Below are 23,134 nucleotides of genomic sequence, written 5' to 3' on the forward strand. Positions count from 1 at the left end.
CTGATAAATTAAGAGTTATGAATGCGAAAAGTGTCTGAAAGAACAACCCACAGCCATGGAAGGATAGAGCTGTATAGCTCCTGCTGCAAAAGACTGTCAAGGTATATCATCAGCATCATAGAAGTCTAATTAATAAACAAACAAATACATACATTTTCAATATTACTAATACCTCAACAGAGGAATGAAACAAAATTGGTCATATTTCTGTTGATTTCTTTGTGCAGGGATATATTTCAAGTATTGCTCATATTTAATGTTTACCTTTTAAAAATATAATAGTTTCATTATACTCCATCCTGTCAGCCCAACTCTACCCCGAATTAAGGGATAACAGTCATAAAAAGGGAGTTTTTGTAAATGAATATTGGTATAGCCCAGAGTTTTAGTTGAAAATTTGCTCCAGGAAAAAAGAAAAAAGAGCTTGGGAACCAGCATGTATTTATGCTGACTGCAATGTCCCAGGGTCATATAACCACCATTTGTGACCTTCCCTGCCAGCTTCCAACAAGCAATGTCCATGCGAGAAGCCAGATTCACATAACAACCTTGTGCTTAACTGAACAACCTCAGGGACTCACTTAACAACTGTGGCAAAAAAGTCACAAAATTGGATGCAATTCACTTATCCACTGTTTGTTTAACAATGTGGAAATTTCAACCCCACTTGTGATCAAAAGTCAAAGACTAGCTAACCTGACCATTACAACAGTGCTGAAAACGATGGCTTATGACAGGTCCTCGCACTTAAAACTGTCATAGCACCTATGCAGTCGTGCTATTGCAATTTGGGTCCTTGGCAATCATCACACATTTGCAACAGTTTCAACATCCCACAGTCATTTGTGACTTTCTCGGCTGGCTTCCAACAAGGAAAGGCAATGGGGGAAATTAACAGAGAAAGTCACAAATCATGGTCATATGATGTCTTCTTTAACAACTTAGTGTTGTGAGCCGCCCCGAGTCTTCAGAGAGGGGCGGCATACAAATCTAATTAATAATAATAATAATAATAATAATAATAATAATAATAACAACAACAACTGTGGCGATTTGCTTAATGACTGCAGCCAAGAAAGGTCATAAAATTGGGTGCAGTCATGTGACTTAATGACCACACTCTTCAACAATGAATTTCCCAGTGTTTATTACGGTCTTAAGGCAAAGACTATCCAGAAATAATCCCAAAGCCCACCTTTTTCCAGTAGAATGCAGTCACTCCAATTGATGGAATTGTTAGCACTTGAACTGAAAGCTGTAACAATACATGTAATTTTCTGAAAATGCTTTGAGCTCCTCGGAAGCAGAACAACCGAATCCTTCACATTGGTCATTTCTTCATTTGTGATGTAGTCCCAAGAGTATTCCAGAGACAGATATTCCTCACTTGCTGAGGTACAGTCTAATTGAATTGTAGTTTTGTTAACAGTGCAGTTTATATCAGGCTGTACTGGAGATGCAAGAGAAGGACAAAGTGATAAATAAAATAGAAGTTTGAGTTACATGTAGAAGTCTTACATGACAATATTTCTATGGCTTCGTTTAAATTAGGTTTTTAACCAAACACACACACACACACACACACACACACATTTCTTAGACCAGGTATTCATTTTTCTTCTCAAAATTTAAAAAAAATGTCTTTCACTTCTCTCCTGATCAAGTTTTCAAACTCTAAATTATCAGACTGTGTGAGCAAAAACTTTGATCATCAGGTAAATAAAACTGTTCGTGGCATATGATTTTGTTTTTTAATGAACTATTGAGATGGCACCAAGACCTAAATGTAGCTTAATTTAGCTGTACGGGTATTTTAAAAAACTATCAGGCATTTAAAAAACAATCATTAGTGAAGGAAACAATTAAGACTTACGGTATATGTAAAAAATGTATTCAATAGATTCCTGGCATTTGATGTAATCATCAAAAGAAAATACATTTTATTCAATTGTGCATCACAATTTTTTAGGCTTGATTATTTTTTAATAACCTTAATTTTATATCATCAAATTACAGAATGTAATATCAGACCATAGTGTAATTGCCTTGAAATGCGTATTTCAGAAACCAGATAAGGCCAATACAGTGGTACCTCGAGATACGAGTTTAATTCGTTCCGGACCTGGGCTCTTAAGTCGAGCAGCTCTTATCTCGAACGACTTTTCCCCATAGGAATTAATGTAAATAATTTTAATTGGTTCCAGCCCTCAAAAAACTCACAAAGTTAGTCTAAATTATGCAGAAAGACATGTTTTTAATGAAGAAATGTACATGTACATATAAATGAATAATGAAGTTTCTTTCACTTAACTTGTAAACTTTCTTAAACTTTTAAATTTACATATGTTCAACTTCTCTGCCACCCAATCCTGTAGGACAGAGGTCCCCAACCCTTTTTGCACCAGGGACCGGCTTTAAGCGATCAAGAGAGGAATGGGTGAATGAATGGACGGAGGGTGGGAAGGAAGGAAGGAAAGAGGGAAGGGACAGGAACAGAGGAAGGAAGCAAGGAAACTTATGAAAGGGGAGAGTAAGAGAGGAATGAGTGAAGGGAGGGAGGGAGGGAAGAAGGTGGGAAGGAGAAAGAAAAGAAGAAATAGAGGAAGGGAAGGTAAAAGAGAGAAAGAAAAAGAGCAAGAAAGAAAGAAAGAAAGAAAGAAAGAAAGGGGGAAGGGACAGGAACAGAGGAAGGAAGCAAGGAAACTTATGAAAGGGGAGAGTAAGAGAGGAATGAGTGAAGGGAGGGAGGGAGGGAGGGAAGAAGGTGGGAAGGAGAAAGAAAAGAAGAAATAGAGGAAGGGAAGGTAAAAGAGAGAAAGAAAAAGAGCAAGAAAGAAAGCTGCAAGCACCCCCCCGAGCCCCCCAGGCCGGCTGCAACCTTTTAAAACACGCGCGCCGCTTCGCAGCTGTCTCCTGAAGCCGAACGCGGAAGTTAGCGTTTGGCTTCAGGAGACAGCTCCTTGGTGCTTGTATCTTGAATTTGGGCTTGTAAGTAGAACAAAAATATCTCTTCCCTCCCAGCTCTTATCTCGAGTTGCTCTTAAGTAGAGCAGCTCTTATGTCGGGGTTCCACTGTACCTGGTATTTCAAAGGCAAATGAATTTCATTTTAATTCTATCTTTTATATGGTTTTATGGTTTTATCTGTATTGCCCTGAGTGATTTGGAAAGTGAGATGGGCAGCGTCTAAATTTGATAAATACACATTATGTCCAACTGTTCTGTACAAGGCTGCTTCTGTTGCAACCCAGTTCCATAAAAACGACCTGAAATTGCCAGCCAATCATTGATTTCAGACCTAGGTTTGGAATGAAGGGAGGGAGATAAAAGAGGAGAGTGACATGATGTGATAAGGGGGGAACAGATGGGAAACTCAACAAAGATGTATGCAAGATTAATACATTGGATTATTGGATAATAATATAGATATATATGTTAATACGTGTTAAGATGTTATGCTATATATACTGATATATATGTGGAATGTGGAGAAAAAATAAAGAAAACTTTGCAAAAAAAAAAAAGGGGGGAATGGAGATGAGAACAGTTCTTTCTCCAGAGGTTTTCTGTCTTGTCGCTCTTGATGGGATGGAAGCAATGCTGGGAAGAACATGCTCATTTCCTAGCTGTGTGTCTCCTGGACCTTGTGATTCCTGCCTTGCTTTGGATTGTGCCTTATGGACTCTGGATTCTTCTTGCCTCCTCAACCCTATTGCAGGCTTCATTTGCCTGGTGTACTTATCTTCTTTGGGAACTTTGGGAACCATGACCTATTGGCCATTGCTCTGTAGACTAGCATTGGTTTGCCTTTGGCTGGACAGATCTGGGATTTTGGTGAAGGGAAGTACTGGAGAATAAAACCACTAAGCCACCGTCATGTGCATGTAAGTGAGTGGGCCAGTACACAAAGACTTGACCAAAGTGAATAATTTCTATTTTAATGATCTTGGGTTTTACAATTATTTCAAATATTTATTTTTATAGTTATAGTCCGTTAATTACACCAGTACAGAATATGGCATGTTACTTTACACTGGGATAACGTAAGCATTCAAGTAATGTTAATTTAAAATGAAAATAAGAACTTTTATGCCTCTTCAGTATATGATGTAGCATATTGCTGCTTACCTAGTATTTTCAGATCAAAACATTTTTTTGTGATTTTCTCGTCAATGATATTTTCTGCTGTGTAATATCCAGCATCCTCTTGTGAAAGATTTTTGATCAACAAATTGCCAGAAGAATCAAGACTTTGTTTTTTCTTTTCAAGGGGAAAAATGGAGCTAGCCACTATATTTCCCCCTTTCATCCAATGAATTTTTTGGGGGCTGCCATGACCTGGAACTGATGAAGACAAAACAATATCTTCTCCTTCAACACCAACTATGGTTGTACGATTATGGCAATCTATAAACAAAGACATAGAAAAATAGAAAATAAGCTGCCTGTGATAATCGGCTTTATCATGTCCATCACATTTTATGCTTTTAGGCTAAGCATATTGTAAAAATATAGAAAGGGAGTAAGAAGTTGTGCATTGACGTGTGTGAGTCTGTGCGCTTACATATAATAGACCAGCAGTCCAGAAATTGTAATATGAAGCAGATGAGGTACTAAGAAAAGACTGGTCTGCATAAAGAACTCCAGAAGAGCAGGGTAGGTCGGTTCCAATGGCTTTAAATCCTGAAGATGGGAAGTGTTAAATCCTATGTAAATAGTTGAAACGCTGTCTCCAGGCAGATAATGTAAATAATAAGAGGTCGCGTCTGATTGGTTCAGACGCATGACAGTTCCTTTTGGCGCGAGCCGCAAAAGTATAAATAGAGCGGCTTTTCTCATTGACAGCAGACGCGTTCCCTGCTGAATGTCACTTTCCAAAAAAGAGCTAAATAAAGGAACCGTCTTTGAACCTGCCTGTCTCAGTATTCTTCACTGGCGACGACGGACGGAGAAACCACACGTGCAAGATGAACAACCTTCAAATCGGCCGGGCTCCTGAATACTTCGATCCGGAGAAGTCATCCTGGGACGCCTACATGGCCAAATTCGAAATCTTCCTCGAAGCCGCCGGAATGAGGGACGCCGACGCCAACCGAAAGTGGGCAATTTTCTTAAACTACTGCGGCCCAGAAATCTTTGACCTCGCACAGACTCTAACCGACCCGCTGCCAGCAAAATCCGTTCCATGGGAGGACCTACAAGCAAGGCTCGCTAACCACTTCAAACCCACGAAGCCAGCCGTCGTGTTCAGGCACCAGTTCTCTAGAATGACACAACTCGACTCCGAGTCCATTAACCAATTCGCCACGCAACTTCGAACGGTGCTGTCAAAATGCAAGTTTGACAGCCCAGAAGCTCGCCTCACCGATGCCCTCATCTTCGGAATGAGAAATGCCACAGTCTGCAACAAGCTCCTCACCGAAGACGAGCCTACTCTCCAGGCGGTAATCAAGCTGGCACAAACCGCCGAGGTCGCCGACGCTGCCGCCAAAGAGCTAAAAGAACATGACAAGAGAGAAACTGTTTCCAAAATCATCTCTTCAGCTTCCCGCGCCGAGGCCCCAGACGACCTCAGCCCACCTGTCATCTCCGAGGACAACTGTCTCCTACTACAGAGTGACCAATCGAGACAACCCAGATACCCTCGCCCCACTGCTCCTTGCTCCGGCTGCCGAGGGAACCATCCGCGCCAATGCTGCCCCTTCCGGGACGCCATCTGCCGCCGCTGCAACCGACGTGGCCACATCGCCGAGGCCTGCAGAGCCCCTCTGCCCGAGGAATCCTTCTCCACTCCTCGTCCTCCTCGATTTTCCAACCAGACAACTCAACCGCGAGACAACAGATTCCCCTGAGGTTCCAGCCGCAGAAACTACCCAACCGCTAACCGCGACTACACAAGAGGTAACGAACAATTTTCTGTAAATAGCACAACAACGAAAAATGGGAGCAAAATCATAATCTCGCTGCTCCTAAACAACAGACCATGCAATCTGGAACTGGACACGGGGTCTAAATATACTATTATGCCATGGGAAAAGCTTAAGATGTACATGCCTAACCTCTTAAAATCTGATCTATTACAAACTACATTGGTAATTAGAGATTTTCAAGGGAACGTCATACCTGTGTTAGGAAAAGTACATGTACCTGTTAACTTTAAAAATGTTAAATGTCTCCTTCCTATGGTTGTGGTTGCAGGGGCTAAACACTCTCTTCTAGGATTGACTTGGATGGACCCATTGGGTATTGAAATTTCGGGTATCTGTACTGTTAACTCTGATAACATTCCCAATTTCTTACAGGAATTTCCAGAGGTTTTTAGCCCCACCTTGGGAACTTATAAAGGGCCCCCTATATCGTTTTCTATGACCCTAAGGTCCCCCCAGTCAGACTCAAGCCCCGAAGGGTGCCTTTACCTCTTCTTCCGAAGCTTGACCTACAGCTCGATAAACTCATAGCCCAGGGCATCCTGGTCCCCGTAGAGCAAGGGCCTTGGGAAACGCCCATAGTCACACCTCTAAAACCAGATGGCTCCTTAAGAGTCTGTGCGGACTATAAATCCACACTCAACAAAGCCCTCCAACATCACCCATACCCCATTCCAGTGGTACAACAAATCCTTCACTCCCTGAGGGAAGGGAGGGTATTCGCAAAAATCGACCTCGCACAGGCTTACCAACAACTCCCAGTTGATGAGCCAACATCACTAGCACAGACTATCGTCACCCACAGGGGTGCCTTTAAATGCACCAGACTACAATTTGGGGTAAGCATAGCCCCTGGGATTTTTCAGAGCATAATGGAACGTTTATTGACCGGGGTTAAGGGGACTATTCCCTACTTTGATGATATATTAATTTGTGGTGAAAACCAATCGCAACTAAACCAAAGAATAAGAGAGGTTTTGCATAGACTGCAATCTAAGGGCTTGAGGATCAAACCTGACAAATGCGTGTGGGGAACTGAAAGTGTAGAATTCTTAGGATATAGAATAGATGGAAATGGTATCCACCCCACTACCGAAAAGTTAAAAGCTATCAGGGAAGTGCCAGAACCAAAAAATAAAACAGAATTACAGGCTTTTCTAGGCCTTCTTAATTTTTACTCTATCTTTTTGAAACAGAAGGCAACGACAGCAGAACCCCTACACCGGCTGCTTCAGAAGGGAATTCCCTGGACCTGGGGCAAAACTGAGCACGAAGCCTTTTTTCAAATTAAACAATTATTAACCTCCAAAAGCGTGGTGGTTCAATATAGTACATTACTACCCGTCAGGCTTACGTGCGACGCATCACCTTATGGGGTAGGTGGGGTATTGGCACATGTCCTACCTAATAATACTGAAGCCCCAATCGCTTTCTTTTCCAGAACAATGACCAGCACTGAAAGAAATTATAGCCAACTAGATAAGGAGGCTTTAGCCTTAGTGGCTGGTGTAAAAAAGTTCCATAACTATCTGTTTGGAAGGAGGTTTGAATTGATCACTGACCACAAGCCTTTATTGGGCCTTCTGGCTTCTAACAAGCCAACACCTCCATTTATGTCCCCCAGACTAATTAGGTGGGCCTTATTTCTTTCGGGGTACCAGTATGAGCTCATTCACAAAGGGGGCAAAACCATCAACCACGCTGATGGCCTAAGTAGGTGCCCCATGTCAGACTTGAAGACCCATCCCCATCTGAGGATGTGTTAATAATAGATTTTGAGGAGAATTCAATAACAACAGCAAAGGAGGTGGCTGCGCACACCCAGCAAGACCCAACTCTACAAAAAGTTATAAATTGTGTACTAAAGGGATGGCACGGAGACCCCGAAGAGGCAAAATTAAGTGAGTTTAAAACCAAAAGGTTAGAATTGTCATATATTAAGGGTTGTCTATTGTGGGGTGATAGAGTAATCATTCCTGAAAGCCTAAAGACTAAAGTACTCACTATGTTACATGTAGGCCATCCTGGTATTGTCAGAATGAAGAGTTTAGCCCGGGGGCACTTGTGGTGACCAGGTCTGGATACAGACATTGAACGGTGGATAGCCAAGTGTGACCCATGCCAGGGGTCACGACCTAATCCCCCCAAAACAGCTCCAGTAGAGTGGGAGAAACCTGCTGGGCCTTGGTCCAGGATACAAATTGATTTCGCAGGCCCAATAGGGTCTCAGTATTTTCTGATTGTGGTAGATGCTTTCTCCAAATGGGTTGAGATAATTGCAATGAGTAATATAACCACTTGTGCTACCATAAGGGTTTTACACCATTTGTTTACCACTCATGGCTGTCCTGACATCTTGGTGTCAGACAATGGGCCCCAATTGACAGCCAGGCAATTTGAAATATTCCTAAGTAACTTGGGGGTCAGACACGCACTCACATCACCTTACTCGCCATGGGTTAATGGTCTGGCGGAACGGTACGTTAGGGTGGCCAAGGAGGCATTGCGCAGAGCAGGCCCTGGAGAAGTACAGCAACATTTGGACCAATTCTTATTAGTACAGCATATTACACCCAATTCCCTTACACACAAGAGTCCTGCAGAAATCTTAATGGGTAGAAAACTCAGGTCCCCTCTGGGCAGGTTACACCCACGGTATTGTAATAATAATTGTCATGATTATATGTCTGTAACTCCTGAAAGGGATTTGTACCTGGGTCAAAATGTTTTCGCAAAAAATTTTGATGGGGGGTTAAACTGGATTAAGGGAAAGATTGTACAGCAAACTGCTCCCAAAACTTATTTTGTACAACTAGAGGATGGCCGCATGTGGAAGCGGCACATTGACCACTTGAGAGGATGCATTGGATCCTCCCATGAACAAACCGCTAATGCAAACTCTTCCCCCCTATCAGACTTTTACACACAACCCGATTTGTTGGATTTACAAATGGATTTACCAAGCCAGGAAAGGTCCTCCAGCGACGCCGAGCCGTCTTCATCCTCAGAGGTCGGTGTTGTGCCTGCCCACTCAACTCAGCGGGACGGAGCTCAAACTCGGCCCCAGCCGCACTGTGGAGGTACAGGCGAACCGACCTCCACCGTCAAAAGCGAGGACTCAAATGATCTGCGCAGGTCGGAAAGAGCCTTGCGTAGACCAAGCAGATTGGAGGACTATATCACATGGTTGACTGATTGACATATTCCAGACTAAGGAGGGAGGGGTGTTAAATCCTATGTAAATAGTTGAAACGCTGTCTCCGGGCAGATAATGTAAATAATAAGAGGTCGCGTCTGATTGGTTCAGACGCATGACAGTTCCTTTTGGCGCGAGCCGCAAAAGTATAAATAGAGCGGCTTTTCTCATTGACAGCAGACGCGTTCCCTGCTGAATGTCACTTTCCAAAAAAGAGCTAAATAAAGGAACCGTCTATGAACCTGCCTGTCTCAGTATTCTTCAGGAAGGTACCAAAAAGACAATAGCTGTCCTTCCTCAGCTACGGACCACAAAGAATGCAGCACACACAAAGTTTGTACAAATCTTTCTTTACTAATTAAGGACTACTATTGAGCTTTTTTAGTAGTCCTCATTCACAATTACAGTTTAAAGCAGTTTTTTCTGAACACCGGCTATTAATTGAACTTCATTAACAGCCAGCATGAGTTCATGAAATAATAACTTAAGGTTGAATAAACAGTCTTGTAGATATCGTCAACTTGGTAAAATTCCCAGAAGTATTTTGCAGGAAAAATGTCAAGAGAGAGAAGAAGAGCCGATCAGAGTCAAGACATGAAGGAATATGAATGAACATTGTTTCCTGCAAATTGCTTCTTTCATCATCATCCCTTAAATAGCCTACAGCAGGGGTTGGCAAACCACAGCTCTCGAGCTGCATGTGGCTCTTTGGCTGCTGAAGTATGACTCTCCCACAGAAATCAAGCTTTTGGCACTACGCATGTGTCACTATTTTTTTTCAGCATTTTTTTTAATGGTGGGGATTGCACTCCAGCTATGTGGTGCGGGGAAAACAAACCTGCAGCGAGGTAAGTTGGTATGTTGGCTGTGTGAAAACCTCATGCGTCCAGATCTGCTGCTTGCCTGAAGGGCAACGCCTCCCTTAGAAGGTCCCAGGATAGCCCAGCTGTGGGTAGAAAAGTCTGGTGGGGACAGTTGCTAAAACCGACTAGGCGTTTATTAGTGGACACCTGATGGCTCATTCACAGCTATCGGGCCAAATTCCAGGCGATCATAAGAGCAGTCGCACCCAGTGCTACAATAGTGTGTACACACACACACAAACACACACACACGAGGGAGAGAGAGAGAGAGAGAGTCCTCTAGATGCACTTTTTGGCAGGGTGGTGGTGAGGGGGGAGACAGAGGCCGGCAATCCCTGCACTCTTTTCACCAGTTCAGAGATCTGATCTCTGCATCTCTGAAATTTGCCCTGGATTTTGAGACAGTGGTAATTCAAAACCTGCCAATTCACACGTTGGGCTGATCGAAGTTTCAAAGCTTGGTCACTTGAAAAGAGGAGATTTGGTTGAGGAGGGAGGGTGTGTGGAATGCATTGCAACTGGTCTGCATGGGGGGAAGAGGAGGGAAGGGATTTGGCCTGCATCACTGCTCCTTCCCATCTTTCAAAGTCCAGGACAAGCCACGGGCCTTCCAGGGTGGGAGGAGTCGGGTAGGAGGTGCGGTGACACTCCACCCCATGCCCTGCATCCATGGCAGCCCTCTTGGCTCCCTCAGAAAGAGGTGGGGCACCTATCATTAACTACCTCTAGTGAGCATAACATAGCAATTGACAATTGGGGGTGTCTGTGTGTGTGTGTTTGTGTGATGGGTAGGCAATCCCACTGCAACGCGATCCTGAAGACAACTGCTGTTTAAATTTTAAAGTCTCAGAGCACTTTAGCTTTATTTTCTATTTCATTTGTCTCTTTTATATATCTGTATGTTGTTCGATGGTGTCCAGACTATATTGTCATAGAATGCAAACTGTTCCAAATGAAATTGCCTTTTGTAATTTATTGTTAGTGGTTTTGGACCTGAAAGATAAAAGCTATCTATCTATCTTTATTTCTGTCTGTCTGTCTGTCTGTCTGTCTGTCTGTCTGTCTGTCTGTCTGTCTGTCTGTCTGTCTGTCTGTCTGTCGAGTAAATGTGCATCAAAATTATTCCGTATATTTCCCTATATTTTTCTATTCTGGCACACCAACTGGTTTCCATCACCTGAGTTGCTTCATATGTTGCTTTCTATTTTGTTTTGTTTTTAAATTATCACCTCTTTCTTTTGAAGAACTATACTGCCTTTATCAAACTAGGGTTTTTGGGTCTTCAACTTCCCATTCTTTCATTTGCAAATTGATACTCATTACTTCTATGTATACCACCTCAACATACTATTTTATTCTTGACACTTATTTTTATAATCAGCTCAAATTAATTCTTGACCTTATTTCTTTTAACTACACATATTTTAATGGCCTCATTCCCATTTCATTCAGCTTAGTCTTATGTTTCTGCTGACAATTTTCACTTCCATATAACAAAGTATACTTAGACTTATATACTTAGACTTCAGCAAAGCTTTCGACAAAGTCGACCACTATCTCCTAATCAACAAATTAGAAAAAAGCGGAGTAGACTACAACACATGCAGATGGATCAATAGCTGGCTGACCAACCGCACCCAACGAGTTGTCCTCAGCGGTTCCAAATCCACATGGAAGAACGTAGGCAGTGGGGTACCACAGGGTTCAGTCCTGGGCCCTGTGGTCTTCAACATTTTCATCAACGACTTGGACGAGAGAATAGAAAGGCAACTGATCAAATTCGCAGATGACACCAAGCTGGCGGGGGTAGCCAATACCCTAGAAGACAGGCTTAAATTACAGAAAGACCTAGACAGACTAACACAATGGGCCCACACCAACAAAATGATGTTTAACATCGACAAGACCAAAGTCCTTCACCTAGGCAGAAAAAACCCTGGACACACATGCAACCTGGAAGAAACCCCTCTTAGCAGTAGCGACTGCGAAAGAGACCTTGGAGTCTTGGTGGACAATCAACTAAACATGAGCCAACAATGTGCAGCAGCAGCTAAAAAAGCCAACACAATCCTAAGCTGCATCAACAGGGGAATACACTCCAAGACCAGGGAAGTCTTAATACCACTCTACTACGCCCTGGTCCGACCACACCTGGAGTACTGTATTCAGTTCTGGTCACCACACTTCAAAAGAGACATTGAAACTCTTGAGAAGGTGCAAAAAAGAGCAACCAAGATGATTAAGGGATTGGAAACCAAGACTTACAAAGAGAGACTGAGGGAACTGGGCATGGATAGCCTAGAGCAGTGTTTCCCAACCGGTGTGCCGCGGCACACTGGTGTGCCGCGAGACATGGTCAGGTGTGCCACGAAGAAAGCAGCTCAGCTTCTGGTCTTCAAACTTTTTGCGAAGAGCAAAATGTTGTGAGAACGGAAGCTGAGCTTCCTTCTTAGCGCCTTCCAAGTTTTCCGGCAACTGCAGCGCCCCGCCCGGCTGGAGCTTCCCTGGCGGCTGCAGCAGGTGAGCTTTGGGGCTGGTGGGAGGGTAGTGGCAGCAGAAGGGCGGCGCGCAGTGGGAGGGTGATGGCGGCAGCAGCGACAGCCCCAGCGGGTAGTAGCCCCCCTCTCCCCCATCTCTCCCTCTCTCTTTCTCTCAGCAGTCGCAGCGGGTAGTAGCCGTGGGGCAGCGGCAGAGTGGTCAGTTGTGAGGCGGAGCTCCGGAACAGAGGCACTGACGGCGGCGGCTGGACAGCATTTACGGCGTCTAGCAACACGTCTAGCCGCCACCGTCAGTGCCTCCGTTCCGGAGCTCCGCCTCACAGCTGACGACCTTGCCGCCGCCGAGAGAAAGAGAGAGGGAGAGAGGGGGGAGAGAAAGAGAGAGAAAGAGAGGGAGAGGGAGAAAGAGAGAGGGAAAGAGGGGGGAGAGAAAGAGACAGCAAGAGAGACAGAGAGAGAAATACAGAGAAAGAGAGACACAGCAAGAGAGACAGAGAAAGAGAGAGAGAGAGAAAGAGACAGCAAGAGGCAGAGAGAGAGAGACATAGCAAGAGAGACAGAGAAAGAGACAGTGAAAGAGAGACATAGCAAGAGAGATAGCAAGAGAGAGAAAAAGAGACAGAGAGAGAGAGAAAGAAAGAAAGAGATAGCAAGAGAGACAGAGAAAGAGAGAGAAAGAGAGAGAATGAAAGAGAGATAGCAAGAGAGGCAGAGAGAGCAAGGGAGAGAGAAAGACATAGAGGGAGGGAAGGAGGGAGAGAGAAAGAGAGCAAAAAAGAGAGGAAGAAAGAAAGAGGGATGGAGAGAAAGAAGGGAAGGAAGAGAGAGAAAGAGGGAGGGAGAAATAGAGCGAAATGGAGGAAGATATATTTTTTTGTCCAAACTTTTCTTTAGCGCCCCCCCCCCCCCTTCAGTGTTCCCCAGGATTTTGAAAATATGAATAATGTGCTGCGGCTCAAAAAAGGTTGGGAAACACTGGCCTAGAGAAAAGGAGGGCCAGAGCAGACATGATAGCAGTCTACAAGTATACGAGGGGATGTCACAGAGAGGAGGGGATCACTTTATTCTTCAGGGCACCAGAGGGCCGGACGAGGAACAACGGCTGGAAGCTGACCAAGGAGAGATTCAACATGGAGATAAGGAGGAACTTCCTGATGGTCAGAGCGATCAACCAATGGAACAACCTACCAGCGGATGTTGTGAACTCCAACACTCTGGACATTTTTAAGAGAAGATTGAACTGCTACTGTGTTATAGGGTTCCTGCTTGGGCAGGGGGTTGAACTCGGTGGCCTTCATGGTCCCTTTCAACTCTAACAATAAATAAATAAAAGTGGGCAGAAGAACATTCTTCTTTTCACTCCACTTCTCTTACAGAACCACTGAGTTGGAAGGGACCTTGTTGGTCTCTTAGTCCAGCCACTTGCTCAAGCAGGAAACACTGTGACATTTCAGACAAATGGTTGTCCAACCTCTTCTTTAAAACATTCAGTGTCGGAGCAAACATTCCTGAAACATTTTATTTATGAATGCATAAACAATCAAGGGATATTCCACATCCATATTATTCCTGGATGAATTTCAACATTTGCAAAGCATTCTGATCAGACTGGTATCTCCATCATATCTTGTTCTTGCCACATTCACCAACCAAACTTCAGTTCAAAGATTCCTAATTCAGGTGTGCTCACATTATGAACTGTCTCTAAATGTATAATAAAATAATAAATCTAAATAAATATTTATGTGTTTTGTTCATTGTCACAATTCTTTCAATCATAATTCTGCTTATTTGTACCCTATGACAATCATTAAGTGTTGTACCTCATGATTCTTGACAAATGTATCTTTTCTTTTATGTACACTAAGAGCATATGCACCAAAGACAAATTCCTTGTGTCCAATCACACTTGGCCAATAACGAATTCTATTCTATTATATTCTATTCCATTCTATTCTAATTCTATTCTATTCTGTATGCCTTCCCAGATACACCTTCAAAACTAATCATCCTGTCAGTTGGCATTCATTCTTGATACTGCACTTTAACCACTGTACCACCATAGTACATACCTATATATGTATGGCAGCTACAGGGGGGTGACATACAGAGAGGGAGCAGGGAAGAGATACAGACAGAGATACAGAGGGGGGGGAGAGAGACATAGTGACACAAAGACACAAAGAAGGGGAGAGGGATACAGGGAGAGGGGGAGATAGAGAGGGAATGGGGAAGAGTGTCATAGAGAGATACAGCGAGAGGGAGAGGGGGGAGAAAGATAGAAAGAGGTGGGATATAGAGAGGGAGAATGGGAGAAAGAGAGATACAGAGACAGAGGGGAAGAGAGAGAGAGAGAGACATAGATAGAGAGAAAGGGAGAGAAAGAGAGAAAAGGTTTTTGTAGTTCTCAGTTCTCTGTCCTAATGACTGGCTGGGTAGGCATGGCTAGGGAATAATGTGACTGGATGGAGTGAGTGATGTTGAGTTGGCCCCCAGGTTTTGTGGCTCCCAGTGTTTTTTTTTTCCCTGTGGGAAACAGGTCCAAATGGTTTGGACAATTAGCCCCAAGCTTCCTCCTGAGGAGACCTCCTCTTGAGGAACCATTCCTGCCTCCTCTTCTTTCTCTTCTGTGATGGGAGCTTTTGGAGGTTCTGAAGGCCCCGGCTGAATCTCCACCTCTGGCACCGAGTCCTCTCCAGCCTCCTCATTGTCCAACCCGGGTTCCAGCTGCACAACCATCACCAAACCACAGCCACTTCACTGCCAGCATCATTTACCAGCTGTACAGGGCCACAACAATAGCTGGCTAATTTTGACAAGAGGTAAAAATGGGAGGAATATACAAAGGCCATCATGAATACACAGAGAATTCTGAAATGGTGAACATAAAAAGGGACAAAGGTAAGACATAGGAGAAGAAGCACAGTCTCTTATTAACAGTGTGGGGTGGCAGCCAAAAAAGCCAATGCATTCCTAAATTGCATTAACAGAGAGATACAATCAAGATCAAGTGAGGAACTAATACCACTCTGTAATGCCTTAGTAAGACCACTGCATCCAGTTTTGCCCACCACACTATAAAAAAGATATTGAGACTCTAGAAAGAGTGCAGAGAAGAGCAACCAAGATGGCTAAAGGACTGGAGGCTAAACATACATTGTACGGTTGCAGGGACTGGGCATGGCTAGTCTGGTGAAGAGAAGGACCAGGGGAGACATGATAGCAATGTCCCAATATTCGAGGGGCTGCCACAGAGACGAGAGGGTCAAGCTATTCTCCAAAGCATCTAAAGGCCAGACAAGGAATAATGGATGTAAATGGAACAAGGAGTAATTCAACCTGAAAATAAGGGCAAATTTTCTGACGGGGAGAACAATCAACCAATGGAACAGCTTGCTTTCAAATGTTGTGAGAGCTTTATCACTGGAAGCTTTCAAGAAGAGACTGGACTGACATCTGTCAAAAATGGTGTAGAGGGGTTTTGGGCTGGGAGTTGGATTAGATGACCTATAAGGTCCCTTCCAACTCTGTTAATCTTTATACAGAGCTGTATATTGTAGAAAGATAGTATTCAGGGTGAAAAAAAGTGTTATGTGAGCTTAATAAGAAGAAAAGGTCACAGAGGGGGAATGTCAGGAAGTTCTGATGATGATGAGAAGGCAGAACTTCACACGTCATGTTTTGCATAGATTCCCTTATAGAAGAGAAACAGAACTGTGGGAACCGAGAATTGTGGTGTCCTGAGTTCTGAGAACTGATCAAGTAAAATACAGCACCGAAAGCCATTCTTGTGAATTGGATCTGGTTGATTTCTTTATTCTTTGTGTAGAAAAATATTTGTCTATGAATTTGATTCTTTTAGGTAGATAATATTGCCAACTATGATCAGCTAATGAAAACAAACAGAGCTTCAACTACCCCAATCATGTTCTCAGCCCTGAGTCCTTCGAGATTGGACGGCATAGAAGTCGAATAAAATAAAATAAATAAATTCAAAGGATGATTCCAAGGCCTAAGCCCAAAGACGACAGTGGGATCCAATTAAATCCAATTCTTTATTTGATTACACCATGGGTATCAAACTCGATTTCATTGAGGGCCAGATCAGCATTGTGATTTTCCTCCAGGGGCCAAGGGAGAGCGTAGCTGGGGTGGTCACAGCTGACTGGGTGTGGCCCAGGGACGTGGCAGTTTGATGTCACTCATGTGGGTGGTGCCTATGGTGTGGGGAGGGAATCCAGGTGTCTCTAGTGGGGGAGGGGGGGCAGGAGGCGGGAGGCTCATCCCATGAAATGAGGTGAGGCGAGGCAGAGGGCAGGACAGCTGCAGCTGGTATGCCTTCATCTGCTTTCAGCGCCACTCGGTTTCCCACTCTAGCCCCACCATTCTGGCCTGGTCTGGTAGGGAGGATTGCCTTCCGCCTTCTGCACCATGCCACGAATGGGGATTGACCATCCCCCAGGCCATGCTGCCCCTAGGCCTCCTGTCAAAGTAAATCCTGAGCGCTGTGCTGCAATGGACAGACAGAAAGTGCAGCTCTTCTCTGAAGAAGGAGGAGGACCAGGAAGAAGGGAGAGGGAAAGCAGTCGAGGGGGAAGCACCCCCCACTGGCCAGGCACTGAAGTGCTGCCATTGCTGAACCCAGCCCTGATATAACTCTCTTGAGGTTGGATTGGATCTCTTTCTCTCTCTCAAACACACCCACACACCCACACACAAACATGGGAGGACGAAGCAGAGCGGCCCCACCTGCACCAACTGACCTGAGAGCCCTTCAGCCAGGCCACCTATGCCAAACTCTCACACACACACCCAATGACAGCCACATCCCTTCACTAACCTGCTTCCTATCTCCATTCATCGCTGCCATGTTCAAGGCAACAAAAGTTGTCTGTGGGATTATGGTACAAACATATTTAAACCCTCCAACTTCTCATTTAAAAAAAAAATCATGAAATTGCAGGGTCAGAACTATTTTTTTTATCGTACTCTTATGGACTACTTTTGCCTGCCCTGCATGTGGCAGCGGAGAACTGGGCCTGTGCACTAGTGTGCCTGCCTCCTCCTGTGCATACGCATGCCTGTTAGGATGGCATGGGCTGGGCTGAAGCAATGGGGGCCAGCCCCTTACAGGTTTCCCGAATGGCAGCGTGGGCCGGATATGACCTCATCATAGGCCAGATCTGGCCTGTGGGTCCTGAGTTTGATATCCCTGGCTTATACCTAATAGACAGAATCTTGCCAAACTAAAGCTACGACTGTTTAACCTAGTAGATATATACCCTAGAACAGTGTTTCTCAACCTTGGCCGTTTGAAGGATGTGTGGACTTTAACTCCCAGAATTCCCCAGCCAGCAAGAAGTCCACACATCTTCAAACAGCCAATGTTGAGAAACACCGCCCTAGAAGATTCTGGGGCATGGCTGCCTTGAACCTTTTTCTCCCTCCCTCATCTAGTTCAGGCTGTGCATTCTCCTGTCTTAGCTCCTTCTTAAAGCACTGTTTCTTCCTGTGAAGCCCTGAGGGACTAGAACTATTAATCTCTTGGATTCTAACCTGATGCCTTAACTACTATACCAAAATGGAGCACAGCAAATACTTTGATGGCTTAATCATCTATTTTTAGATTAAGTATTTCTCTACCTGCTGTTTTCAGGGTTCTGACTGGTTTCCTAGTAAAATCATGAGCCTCGAGTCAAGCTTCAAAAGAAATCCAGTTATTTATTAGAAGCTTCATGTCGGCACGTTCCAAGTGAAACCAATTCTGATCCCACATCATTTGTTACAGCTCTGACCCTGTTTCCCCCTTCCCTGCAAGGTGTGTCATCAGTCACATTCTCCAATGAAGCAATTTTGTGGGTTGCAGAGATAACTCCACTCCAGCCACTGTGAGTAACCACAGAGACGGCCTTGACGGAGATATGGCTGGAATGTTTTCCAGTATAAATATAAACTTCCAAACAGTTAAAATAAATGGAAAAAATCCCCCCAAAAAGATAGTGGTGCCCATGGACTAGCACTGACCAAACTGGATCCCTGATGCCATTGTGACATCACCAGCAGGTCACTACCAGTTCTGGTGATCTGGTCCAAACCGGGAGAAACCCATCCCTGCCCTAGTCCTTCTTTTTACTAAACTAGACATACCCAATTCCTGCAACCATTCTTCATATGTTTTAACCTTCAGCCCCCACCAATCATCTTTGTTGTTCCCTATCTGCACTCTTTCCACTGCTTCAACACTTTTTAATAATGTGGTGACCAAAACTGGATGCAGTATTCCAAGTGGGATATTACTACAAATTTGTAAAGTGATACTAATACTACACTCTGAGTCTTCGGAGAGGGGCGGCATACAAATCTAATTAATTTAAATCTACATGTGATCTCGATCCTGTCCCTTTGTTAATGCAACCTAGAATTGTATTGGCTTTTTGAACTGCTGCTATTCTAACTAAAATAATTTTGTCCATTGGCTTCTAAAAGGCTTTTGGTGCACCATGACAATACAGTCATTTTTGTAGATGACTACCTGAGTTGTTGCACAGTCTGACTTTTCCTCAGAATTCCTTTCCAGACATATTTGGTATCTCATATTTGCATTTGTTATGCCCCTGAATAGATATTTAACTCACATGCCTACAGTATATCATCTACTCTAAACATCAGGAAACTGGTGTATTGTATCACTACTGTAATGCAATAGACTGTAATAAAAAATAAATATTTCAAACTGTTTTGGTTACCTGAGATATCGTAGATCTATACAACGTCTCACTGTGCCATAAATATGCCAAACTTGTTTGTACCAATAGAAGAAAGTCACTCAGAGTTGAACTGTGCTCCTTGGTGCTCTCTGAGTATGTTTGCTTTCTTGCAAATTATTTATTATCTAAATAGGTAGCATCATCACTGTTAGATGATTCATTGATGAAGTTACCTAGTTGGGAAATGAAATGTCTGCAACAAAACAACGAAGCTCAGAGATCATCAAGGATCACCACAAACAAGTTTGTCTATTATGGCTTTTCAGGCTTCTGTTCTCTCTCTCTTGCTCTCAGGAATTTCTCACTTCTTTAAAGGTTTTTCACTTTGAGCATCTCTGCTTCTTACTTGGAGTTTCACTTCCTCTTCTGGGATTTCTACTACACTTGGAAATTCCCAGTGTACTACTTCTGCTTTCCAAGGTGGTGTTCTATTTTCCTCCTTTGCTGACTTAGGAATCCTTACGTCACTAGGCCCAGGACCAGCATCTGAAGAGGATGGTCCACCCACACATACACTTTCACTTCCCCATTCTCCAAACTTTACAGCCTGGGCTAGTGCCGGCTCAATGTGGGTTGAGGCAGGCAGGATTCCCTTGGGTACCATTTGTTGGGGGTCAAGGGAAAGGGAGGGTTTTGCTCTCTCTTTCTGCTCAAGATCCCCATGGACAATTGGCGGGCCACTATGTGACACAAAATGCTGAACTCGATGGGCTTTGGCTCGATTCAACATGGCTCTTCTTATGTTCTTATGACTAATTCATGTAATAACATTCTGCCATCTTTTCACTTTCCGCTGATCCAGAAACATTATTTTGATTCATTCTTAATGTACTAATTAGTGGGAGTACTAGTTTAGTATAGTACCAGTATATCTCATATAATCCATTTATTGAACTGAAAAGATATGATGTAGACATTTATTTTCTCTCTCTTAGAGAAACATTTTTCTTCCTATTACACCAATACCTGTAACTACTAAACCAATTAAAAGCATCTGAAATAATGTCCAAACTTTCCAGTTTTAAAGAACTGTCATAACAGGTTAGATAAATGAGAAAAATCAAACTGTAGTTACAACACAAAACATTATTCTATGCAGTAGTTTGGCTGATGCTCATGCCGTGCTCCTCGCCAGCAGCGCCTCCAAGCCTGCATCTTGGCCGTGGGTGGGAGCGCTCCTCAGGCAAGGAAGATCAACTGGGCTCAATTATCCTTTTCAGATCTCTGTAGAATTCCATAGAACCCTAATCCTGGTTGTGAAATTTATCTATTCTCTATTAGTATTATTTTCTTATTATTAATAATACTGTTGGTTGGTTGGTTGGTTGGTTGGTTGGTTGGTTTGTTATCCTTATAGGCCGCCCAACTCCTTCCAGACTCTGGGCAGCATACAACATGTAAATACAATGAAAAACAATCTAAAAACCCATTAAAACCCATTCATAACCTTAGTGGCTGGATCAAGATGGTATCCAGATGATCAATGGCCCCAGGTCTGCCAGCAAAGCCAGGTCTTCATGGCCTTCTGGAAGGCCAGCAGGGTGGGGACAGTACGGACCTCAGGGGGTAGCTAGTTCCAGAGAGCCAGCACCGCCACAGAGAAGGACCTCTCCCATGGCCCTGTCAAATGATACTGTCTAGCCTACAGGACCTGGAGAAGGCCAACCCCATGGGCCCTTATGGGACACTGGGAGCTGTGTGGCAGGAGGCAGTCCCAGAGAAAGTCTGACCCTAAACCATGTAGGGCTTTATAGGTGATAGCCAACCCCTTGAATTGCATCTGGAGACCAATTGGGAGCCAATGCAGCTTGCCGAGTGTTGGAGCAATGTGGGTGTATCTCGGTGCACCCACAACAGCTTGTGCGGCTACATTCTGGATCAATTGTAGTCTCCCAATACTTTTCAACATTAGCCCCATGTAGAGCACATTACAATAATCGAGCCATTAGGTGACAAGGGCATAAGTGACCATGAGAAGAGACTCCTGATCCAAGTAAGGTCACAATTGTGACATTACACGCAAACCTGTGCAAAAGTCCCCCTAGCCACAGCTGAGAGCTGTTTCTCTAGCTTCAGCTGGGGATCTAGGAGGACCTCCAGATTGCGTATCAGTTCTGAGGGGGTTAATGTTTCCTTCCCCCCAGCACAAAGGATGGACAGATGGTATAGTCCTTCAGAGGTAGTACCCAAAGCCACTCAGTCTTGTCAGGGTTAAGTTTGAGCCTGTTGACCTCCATCTAGATCTTCACAGCCTGCAGGCACTGGCACATCATGTCTACTGTTTCACTGAATTGACACAAGGTGGAAATATAGAGCTGAATATCATCAGCACATTGCTGATATCTCACTCTATGCCGTCAGATGATCTCACCCAGTGGTTTTATCTAAATGTTACATAAGAGAGGGGAGAGAAAGGAGGGGCCTAGGGGTCAACCTCTGTCCCCCTACTAACACCCACTGTGATCAACCAGAGAGATAAGAGGAGAATCACTGTAACATGCTACCTCCCACTTCCAACTCTCCTACTCATTGCAGAACGATACCATAGTCAATGCTATCGAAAGCTGCTGAGAGGTCAAGAAGCACCAGGATAGAGGAATGACCCCATCCCAGGATCATCAGAGGTCATACATCAGTGTGACCAAAGCGGTTTCAGTCAGGCCTGAAACCTGATTGGTAAGGGTCTAGATAATCGGTTTCCTCCAATAACCGCAGGAGCTGGAATGCCACCACTTTCTCAACAACCTTTTCCATAAAGGTTAGGTTGGACACTGGACGGTAGTTTTTAAGGTTAGCTGGTTGCAGGGAAGACATCTTGAGAGGGGCCTCACCACCGCTTCCTTTAACAGTTGCAGGAAAGACCCCCTCACTCAAGGAAGCATTGATCAACACTTGGAACCAGCCTCGTGTTTCCTCTCTACTGGCCGAAATCAGCCAGGAGGGACACAGGTAAGCAAGTGGAGGCGCTCATTGCTCCTATGGCCTTGTCCACTTCATCAGGTGTCACAGGATCAAAAACGTCCCACACAATAGGACTATGACTTGCCCCTGTCATCTCGATCAAGATTGCCTAATCGCAATCCAGGTCCATCTGAATTTGAGCGACTTTGTCCACAAGAAACTGACCAAATTCCTCAGTTCAACTCTGTAAGGGCTCCTCCGCTCCCTCCACATTAAGAAGGGAGTGGTCACTCTTAACAGGGCAGCTGGGCACAATTCTACAGATGCAATAAGTGCAGAAGTTATTTAAAGTAATATTAGTTAAATTACTGTCATATATTCAGTGTTGGGGGGGCTTATAAACAACCTGAAATTTCACAAAGAAAGTGTTGACACCCCTCTCCTAGGCAATTAATTTTCAAGCCATGAATCTAATTTAGTGTTTTAAAGCAGAAATTATCAGATATTCTTAATTTGAATCATAGATAACACGTATGGAAGTCAACTTTTTTTCTTATGTCCGTTAAGTATAATAGTTATAATTAACTGCAGTCTTATATTTGGATTATTATGTATAAGAAATAATAAAGGCAGGGTATAATTAAATAAGCCATAAATTAACAAAATTATAAAATCAATTTGACATGCATCAGAAAGAAGAACTTTTTTTGTTACTTGATTATGTTACACATCAATTAAGTGTGTGCCAGCAACTGAACAAAGTTTCTATCATTTAAAAAAATCATTTTTATTGCAGCTAAAATATGAAGTTCTTCGTAATGAAAGCCAATTTGGGATTTCCCCATTTTTCTTTCAGTAAAAATGCACTTTATAAGTGTAAAGTATAAAGGCCTTTTTATTTCATTTGATTTTTAAACATAAAATGGCAGACTGTTGGGGTCTGGATGGGTGTCAAGACTCAAACTCAACCCTGATAAGATGGA

The 23,134-nt window shown here is 43.7% G+C and overlaps 1 protein-coding gene across 2 annotated transcripts in view; it reads right to left on the reverse strand.

Annotated features, from left to right (window-relative positions):
• The window catches only part of LOC139161989 (uncharacterized), a 77,229-nt gene that overhangs the window by 51,466 nt on the left and 2,629 nt on the right, over positions 1–23,134 (reverse strand). For both annotated transcript variants that reach the window (XM_070741888.1, XM_070741886.1), the window contains exons 2-3: positions 4,128–4,406; positions 1,196–1,450 (exon numbers count right to left, since the gene is read on the reverse strand). In XM_070741888.1, coding sequence (XP_070597989.1) covers positions 1,196–1,450; positions 4,128–4,406 — 534 coding nt within the window. The remainder of the gene's footprint in view (positions 1–1,195; positions 1,451–4,127; positions 4,407–23,134) is intronic.

Source organism: Erythrolamprus reginae, chromosome 2 (assembly GCF_031021105.1).
Source record: "Erythrolamprus reginae isolate rEryReg1 chromosome 2, rEryReg1.hap1, whole genome shotgun sequence".
Taxonomy (NCBI): Eukaryota; Metazoa; Chordata; class Lepidosauria; order Squamata; family Dipsadidae; genus Erythrolamprus; species Erythrolamprus reginae.